Genomic DNA, 9,074 nt, shown 5'->3' with positions numbered 1-9,074 from the left:
GATCAGCAGAATTACATTTACAGGATAAAGCCATTATCTTCTCTTCTCTGTTATGGGGAACAACAACCTCCAAGCTAGCAATCTACTTGCTGAAAATGGCAAGTTTAGAAGACAATTTGGATAACTGAAATACAATGTTGCCACTATCTTGGTAATTTGAAGCAAGAATTGACAAACGAATGGAGAAGGGGAGGATGCTAAGCCAGGGTCTCTATGGCTTGAATGATGCTGTGCTAAGCTAAACGCTAAAGAGAGAAAGTCGCCGATATCCAACTCTTCTGAAGAGAGTCATCCAAAATTTACAGACTTTCCCTTAAGTTACCAGCTAACGCTTGCTAGCTTGCTTTGGTTGACAAAGTGCTACTAAACACTGAACAAGACCTAGTTAGGCAACCAAGGACCTCAGTCCAGATAGATAAACAGATAGATAGATATAGATAGATAGATAGATAGATAAGAGTTTGAGATACTTCCACATTAGCTTCACTTTTCAGGCCCGGAAGTCACCGCTTGGGATAGAAAACTACTGTAAAAGAAATAATGCATAATCCAACTCCTTTAAAAAGCTCACGTTACTGTACTGTGTGAAATGTTACCTATTTTCATTGGGGAGGTGGGGGGGGGCAAATGTTCCACTAAAACAAGTTCTTCTCAAAACCATTTTGCTTAGCCACGGTCACTGACCATGGCTCCTGGAATGTATGTGTGGTAGAGCCAGACCGTCAGCGCTGTGGATATAGGTCTGGGGAGGTCTGACTGATCGTTTATAAAATGTCAAAAATAAGCGTAATAAGAGAAAAAGTAATTTCCTGAAGCTCTTTGAGACATCTTACTTGCTTGTTTTGTGTTGGAAACAAATAAAAACCAAAATATATTCAGTTTAACATCACAAAAAGGGTAAGAAAAGCTTCAAATACTTGAGAAGTTGGAGTGTTTTTCATTTCTGACCCGAAAAATAAAAAAAATAGTTTTTCTGTTGATTGACCAATCCCTTAAATGCCTGTCAATGATCACAACTTTTGCCTCAGTGAGTCCTGGCTCTAAGAACATACACAACCTAGTCACACGGTAGTAAAGCTAAACTTTCACAGCATTAGACTGTACTGTTCCTCAAATTATGAGTCTTGTTATAAAAAGTTGCTATAGAGGGGAAAAAACTACCTACAGATTATTTTTAGATTGGTTTTATTGAACAAAACGTTTTCAAAGGTCATGTAGGAAATACATTATTATACAAGTGTTGCACAAACAAGACTAACAAAGAAATAGAAAAGGGAATTGTCAGTGGGCATGAATATGACTGCGTACAGATAGATTGGAACATGAAATTCACCGAAACATGGACTTGATCTGTAAAGCTGACCACCCAACACTGATGTGCCCTCAGATTCAACAGGGGAGCAGAATGCTAATATGTGAATAATGCATGTACTCCAAACCAGTAAGCACAGATTTCCATTTTAAATCTGATTAGATCTTTCCACAGCATTTTATGCTCATTTACTGACCGGATGGTGGTTTAGTTCCGTTTTACATGGACTTTAGGAACAGGTGGTTTAAAGAAGTCTCTCTCTCTTTTTTTTTTTAATATATATATATATATATATATATATATATATATATATATATATATATATATATATATATATATATATATATATATATATATATATATATATATAAATTATTTTATTTTATTTTAGAAAAAGAAATTAAAAGTATACTCTGACAAAAAATAAAAATCAAGTTTCGCTTTTTGTCTTATTCCAGAGCTTTTGTTCACATTTAATGGATTTCTTAAAATCAGAAAAAGCTCCGGGAAACGCTATCAAGTTTTCTATGAGTTAAGATTTTGTTTCATGTTTCCGAGGTCAACACTGAACTTTACTCACGCGGAATGTAGTTTTGCAAATGGAAGTTCACAGGAGTTTCTCACAGATGACAACATGAAAATGAATTGTAGTGGCCTCTCACAAAAGAAACCTTTTAGAAAAAACACACGATGGTTTGGCAAGCTCATCCCAACCTGCAGGGGGCAGTAGTGCTACAAATCCCTCAGAACAATTTACAGGAAGTTGCTGCTCCTAAATGCCCCAATCTGAACTAGAAAAACAGTATGACAACATTCTTGTGCCAGTTAGTTAATTCAGCACCAACGTTGCAAAGTTAGCACCTGAAGCAAAAACAGTGTGGGTTCAAAAAAACTGATTATTTCACATATTTTCTACATGATGCAGGAAATGATATTAACAAACCTTCATGTTTAGGAAACAGGCGACAATTAAGCACTGTCACACTCTCAAAGTGCATTTATTTTAGTTTGAAGGTGAGCCACATCAGTTAGATAACAGCAGAACAAATCAAGAAACTACCAAGTAGATTTTGATGGGTTGTTCTCTCCTTCAACTCAACAGGGCACAGAGTTCTGATGGGAGATTCAACTTTCTGAAGCTGTAGTTTCAAATTTAACTTGTCAGGAAACAAAGTCCTGCAGCTTAAGTTGACAAATGCCACCACAAACATTTCTAAATCAGCCAAACAACTTTCACACATCAAGGCTCCAACTTACAGTTGGTTGCCTGTGACGTTAAACAATGTATTGGACAAAAGGAAATATTGAGCAGCATTAGACCGACAGCAGATGGTTGTTTTTTGTATCTGGTGTTTATGGCAGTGGACCCGGGCCACATCATGGAATGGAAGAATGTTGAGGGGAAAAGAGATGCAATTCGAAAACTAAACCCTGAAGTTAGGCAGAAATTTGTAAATATAGGATCCAGAGATGAAGTTTAATAGTGAGAACACTTTGAAGATTGAAGTCACAATTCTTCTAACTCATTATTCTCAATGTTTTCCCAGAATTAAGATCTAAAGATGAATCTCGGAAGCCCAATTGTTTGACGTAGGCCCAAGTCCCCTTCTATAGTCGCCATTTTCTGCAGTTTCTGTGATTCATGTTTCTGTAAGACATCAAATCACCCAACAGTCAAACATATTCTTTAAGTCTTTTGTCTCCATGTGTGGATAAACTTAACCAAAAAGGAACACTTTGTGAAGGACTGCAGCTCAAAACAATCATCCAGGTATCAATCTATCTCTGTATGGGCTGCAAGTTTGATTCCCTGCTGTACTCACCCTCAGAGCCTTCCTGGTTACCAAACAAAAAGTACAAAAAGGAAGACAATCTAAACATTTTTCAATAATTGTTTAGTTGATTTCTTTGCTGGGACCAACCAACCACCATGTCTGCTCTTCTAAAGAATTTGGAAACTTGCGCTGCACTTCCACCGGTTTATTTGGGCGTTCAATGGGACCACTAGCTTAATTTTCTCTTTCTTTTCAGGGGAAATGGGGTGCCGCAGAGTGACAGCAGTTTTTAAGCGCTACAAGTAAACAAAATGTCACTACACTCCAAATGAGTTCTACATACTCCTTAAACAACTGAAGAGGACCCAGTGCCTTTGGCAGAAAAATTGGGGATGCTGTGTCCCAAATCCATCAGCAACACCGGCAAGCAGGCAGTCATCTTGAAGCAGAATGATGGTTGGTTGAATTGTATAGTGTAAACTAAAGTGGACCTTGAAAATGTACCAGCATTCGGCCAAGTCTTTTCCCTGCCTGCTGAGAAAAGCATCACCCAACTTTAAATGCCTTTCAAGCCTGAGTGCCCGTCAGGAACCAGAACTTCCACAGACAGACTGACCTCAACACTCAGCAGAGTTAACAAAAACCATTGTAAGACGTCTGCTAGGAACACCGGGGCTCAGCCAGGTACAGGCTAATGTATGTAAAACACTAACATCTGCTAAGTGAAACACAATGTGTGGATTGGGGTTGGTTCACTTATTCTGGTATCGGAAGTCTCTCAGAACATGGTTGAGAGGTTGAATCTGAATCACTGGAGACAGGTTGACCTGTAAGATCTTTTGCGCTTTTCTGCGGGCCTCAGCTACAGAGCGAGAGTCATCCACCTTTATCACTTTCCACCTAAGACCGTTTTTGTCCTTCCAGCCATTCCTCTGCCGCGTCGGGTTGCTCAGTTCCTTTGGGCCCCGACCATCTCTGTGGAGGCCGTTTCCCCTCCAGCCATTGCTGGTCAGCTCTGTGTGAGTCTCTGGGAATGCCCGTCCATTTGTGTAAAAGACTGGTGCAGAATCTCCGATGAGGGCGCCGTCCAATCGGATGGGGCAGGACAGGCTCTTCTGACTGAACAAGGCCACAGCTTTGGTGGGCGCCCCACCACCGTTCTGAGAAGGCTGCAAAGGTATTCCTGAAAGCGTTGGAGGGTGCTGTTGCTTTGAAAAGGCAACAGATGGCACCTCAGAGTTTTTGTCCCAAGAAGTGTGAATCTGGAGTCGGGCTGTATGGAAGCCAGACAGACCCTCAATGTTGGTCAGTCTGAGGCACGGCCGCACCTGCGACACCTCTACATTCCGACTGGGTGTCCTGCTGCAGTTGATAGCATGATGGTCCACCAGCAGCTCAGGAGGGCGGACCCCTTGGATCTTAGGGTTGCACTTCTCAGAGGTGTTCCAGGATGGGTGCACCTCTCTCTTCTTGGTCATGGACCTCCTTCCCCTCCTCTTGGCTGCAGGTCTGGCGCTCCTGTTGGGGGGCTTCAGCTTGTCTTCAGTCAGGGGTTGGTTTGTGCTAGAGCGGTAGCCATACACGTCCATGCTACGCAGCACAGTGGGCTTGTGGCCCTCCTCACCCAGCTCCTGCAAGAAGGTGACCAGCTCTTCATTGTTTGAGAGGTCACGGGACATTGGGCTGAGGATCTTTAGAGCATCCAGGAGGATGTTTTGCCCCGCTGACGAGATCCGGGACCAGGAGTGAACCGCCCTTCGCTCTTCAATGGCAAACGCCAATGGCCGGCCAACCACGGGACCTCGCGCAGCGCCAGCCATGTTTCTAATCCTGTCGGAAATACAGAAAGCATTTGGTTGAATGGAATCCCAGAAAAGAACAAGAACTTCGTTACTTAGCAAACTTGTGTAAAACAAGTTTTGAACTAGGGCTTCACAATTCATCAAATTTTAATCACAATCACGATATGCCTTCACACGATCAAATTTGCGTGGTCAAGCAATATTTTAAATGCGCCATTTCATAGAACGCTCTGGGTTTTGCAAAGCCCTTCTACCGCTCCGTAAACCACTGATCATGTGCCAGTTAGAGTTGTTCCCTGCACCGTGCAGCTTAGTTTCTAGATGTAGACAGTCACAGAGGGCCGAGTAACGTGAGAAAAATTCAACAGATAGCAGTTGGTTATACGCCGGTCTCAAGGTTTACCAGTTTACTATTAAACTCAACATTTTGTCCCGTCTGTGTTGTTTTTCAGACAACAGCAGTGACCAGTGATAGTTAGCGTCTGGGGCGAGTAATATTGTGCTTGTAGATGCCATTTTTATTTATGTTATTTTAAAATGTGTAAATGATGGAAATAAATTCAAATTTTTTGTGACATATTATCTGGATGTGTAATCTGTCATTTGATGCCTTTTGGAAATGTTTCCATCTTTTCTTGGCTTCTTAACGCACATTAATAGAAATTTTTACCTGGGGTGCCCAAATATTTGAGCCCCACTGTATGTGTGTATATACAGTGAGAAAAATAAGTATTTGAACACCCTGCTATTTTGCAAGTTCTCCCACTTAGAAATCATGGAGGGCTCTGAAATTGTCATCGTAGGTGCATATCCACTGTGAGAGACATAATCTATTAAAAAAGTCCAGAAATCAAGATGTATGATTTTTTAAACAATTTATTTGTATGATACAGCTGCAAATAAGTATTTAAATACATGGTACCTCGGTAAGAATCCAACTACTAACATGGCCAAGACCAAAGAACTGTCCAAAGACACTAGAGACAAAATTGTACACCTCCACAAGGCTGGAAAGGGCTACGGGGAAATTGCCAAGCAGCTTGGTGAAAAAGGTCTACTGTTGGAGCCATCATTAGAAAATGGAAGAAGCTAAACGTGACTGTCAATCTCCCTCGGACTGGGGCTCCATGCAAGATCTCACATCGCGGGGTCTCAACGATCCTAAGAAAGGTGAGAAATCAGCCCAGAACTACACGGGAGGAGCTGGTCAATGACCTGAAAAGAGCTGGGACCACCGTTTCCAAGGTTACTGTTGGTAATACACTAAGACGTCAAGTTTGAAATCATGCATGGCACGGAAGGTTCCACTGCGTAAACCAGCACATATGTCAAGTCCTGTCTTAAGTTTGCCAATGAACATTTGGATTATACAGAGGAGTCATGGGAGAAAGTCATGTGGTCAGATGAGACCAAAATAGAACTTTTTGGTCATAATTCCACTAACCGTGTTTGGAGGAAGAAGAATGATGAGTACCATCTCAAGAACACCATCCCTACTGTAAAGCATGGGGGTGGTAGCATCATGCTTTGGGGGTGTTTTTCTGCACATGGGACTAGGGCTGCACAATTACTAAAATTTTAATCGCGATCACAATTTTGACTTCCCACGCTCAAATTTGCGTTATTGAGCGATTATTTTTTAAAGCGTCATTTCATAGAACGCTCCGGGTTTTTTGCATAGCGCCTCTAACGCTCTGTAAATTCTAGATGTAGACAGTCACAGAGGACAGAGTAACAGGAGGAAAACTCAACAGATAGCATTCGGTTATACGTCGGTCTTAAGGTTTACCAGTAAACGCAACATTTTGTCAACAGCATTGAGCAGTGCTAGTCGGTGCTAGTAGCGTCGGTTAGCTGTTAGCTCCTCTAGGACGCACCGATGCTAATGTCCTCTCATCCGCTGCAATGCTGTTTAGATGGATATGGTTAAATTTTGTGTTAAATGACCCATTTCGTCTGTAAAGCCGTGCCTGTGTTGAATCTCTCCTCTGTTCTCTCTCCTCGCGGCACCTCCACACAGCGGCGGTCCACACTTCTGACAGTTGTCCACAGTTTAAATTTTTGTATTAACACAGCTGTATATTGTTAAATATGAGGGGTAAACCTGTAATTGTACCAGTGTTTAAATGGTAACACTGCTATCGCGGCCGCCACGGCGAAGAACACAGAAGAAGTTATTGAATGCAATTTACTTCAGTTGGTAGAGTAACAGCGTGAGACGGAGCTGCTGGACCTGGGCCAGACATATGACCCATGCTGAGAATATCATAGTTCATAAAAATGCAGCGCAGTGACGATACAGACGTTTCATACACACGAAGTGTGTCTACGTCGTTCGACCAGTGCTGGACCGGTTCATAATGAGTCCATTTTAGCGTCCATCATACTCCCTCTCGCAGTTATAAATAGCCTATGTGACAATAAAATTTGTTTTGGTTAAAATCAACAAATAATCGTGAGAATAATCGCGATAAAAATTTTGATCAAAATAATCGTGATTATCATGGCCATAATCGTGCAGCCCTACATGGGACAGGGCGACTGCACTGTATTAAGGAGAGGATGAACGGGGCCATGTATTGCGAGATCAATGACCCGAAGCACACAGCCAGGATAACCAAGGAGTGGCTCTGTAAGAAGCATATCAAGGTTCTGGCGTGGCCTAGCCAGTCTCCAGACCTAAACCCAATAGAGAATCGGAGAATTTGGAGGGAGCTCAAACTCCGTGTTTCTCAAAGGCTACTGTACCAAATATTAACATTGATTTTCTCAGGTGTTCAAATACTTATTTGCAGCTGTATCATACAAATAAATCGTTAAAAAAAAAATCATACATTGTGATTTCTGGATTTTTTTTAGATTATGTCTCTCACAGTGGACATACACCTACGATGACAATTTCAGACCCCTCCATGATTTCTAAGTGGGAGAACTTGCAAAATAGCACGGTGTTCAAATACTTATTTTCCTCACTGTGTGTGCACACACACACACACACACACACACACACACACACACACTATATTTAAATTAACTCATTAATGTTAAAAAAACAACTCTGATATTTTCTTGCCAAGGGGTTCTTTACTGGCATGATTAATGCTCTGTGGAGAAACTAGTTTACTGTCAGCAGCAGCACTGTCAGACACCTCACACAGCCAGACCAGCAGACAGTAGACCACTCGACAAATTTAAAGAGAGTAAAGCTCCACAAGTGCAACAGATCACAAAACTCACCGATCGGATCACAATTCTGAGTCACCGATCGGATAAATTTTCGGATAAGCGCAAAAAAGGGAATTTAAATGATTCATACAAATTTAATAATAATAACTTTATTATATATATATAATAACAAGAATTACATATTACACCAGAAGATTTCTGTTAAGAGACAATAACAGATGAGAAAAGGGTATTTTACAATAACTTCGATGCACCCCAAGGTTTACCAGTTTTATGTAATGCAACACTTTGTCCCGTCTGGTCACTGCTATTGTCGGAGAAACAACACATAGTGCTAGTTTGTGTCTTATAGCTTTAGCAGCAGTAAGACTGTTGTCCGTGCCGGTTTTGGAATCCTCTCCAGTGAAATACAGTCGCACTTGTACACCATTTAGCTGTCAGCCTTTTAACTGTGTTTAATCCAGATATTTGCTAGCGCTGGGCTACTATCCACATTACCTGCTGCCAATTGTAGCATCCCATGCAGCAATGTTTCTGTTCTGTAACGTCCGTTTTGGAGATAAGAAATTCACGTTGCTATTCTGTCCGGTAGATAGGCCTACTGGTGGTTTACACAACAGTGCCATATTAGCAACGGAACATGAATGTTTGGCACGTGTATCTATTTTTAGACATAACGTTCTATGATCCACTAGTCTCGAAAGCAGTATTGATGTAACGGCCGGTATATCAGGATTAAAACACATGAACATTGACTCTTGGTTTGTCTTAAGCTCTTGATGCGTCTTATTTTTATTGCATATTATTGTTATGTGACATGATTACAGAAACTTTTTAATGACACATACGTCCTGTTTAATATAGACTACGCTCCAGGTTAATTAGGCCACTGCTAAGTTAGTCTCCTTTCCAATGTGCTTGGTAGGGATGAGCGAGTACAGCATTATCTGTATCTGTTTACCACATGAATTATCTGTATCCGTACTCGGACTGGGCGGG

At 41.4% G+C, this 9,074-nt stretch overlaps 1 protein-coding gene and 1 long non-coding RNA gene across 2 annotated transcripts in view; both read right to left on the bottom strand.

Moving 5' to 3' along the window:
* Positions 1–1,171: 1,171 nt before the first annotated feature.
* LOC117943086 overlaps positions 1,172–9,074 on the bottom strand; it is a 27,076-nt gene continuing 19,173 nt past the window's right edge. The window contains exon 3 of the long non-coding RNA XR_004656281.1: positions 1,172–1,570. This is a non-coding gene — a long non-coding RNA (uncharacterized LOC117943086). The remainder of the gene's footprint in view (positions 1,571–9,074) is intronic.
* Positions 1,738–9,074, bottom strand: part of si:dkeyp-87e7.4 (uncharacterized protein LOC557283 homolog) — a 15,087-nt gene continuing 7,750 nt past the window's right edge. The window contains exon 2 of the mRNA XM_034868981.1: positions 1,738–4,917. Coding sequence (XP_034724872.1) covers positions 3,840–4,907 — 1,068 coding nt within the window. The 5' untranslated portion in view covers positions 4,908–4,917 and the 3' untranslated portion in view covers positions 1,738–3,839. The remainder of the gene's footprint in view (positions 4,918–9,074) is intronic.

This window comes from Etheostoma cragini, chromosome 4 (genome assembly GCF_013103735.1).
Source record: "Etheostoma cragini isolate CJK2018 chromosome 4, CSU_Ecrag_1.0, whole genome shotgun sequence".
Classification (NCBI taxonomy): domain Eukaryota; kingdom Metazoa; phylum Chordata; class Actinopteri; order Perciformes; family Percidae; genus Etheostoma; species Etheostoma cragini.
Note: the sequence above shows the minus strand (reverse complement) of the source record. Positions and strands in the feature narration are given on the sequence as shown.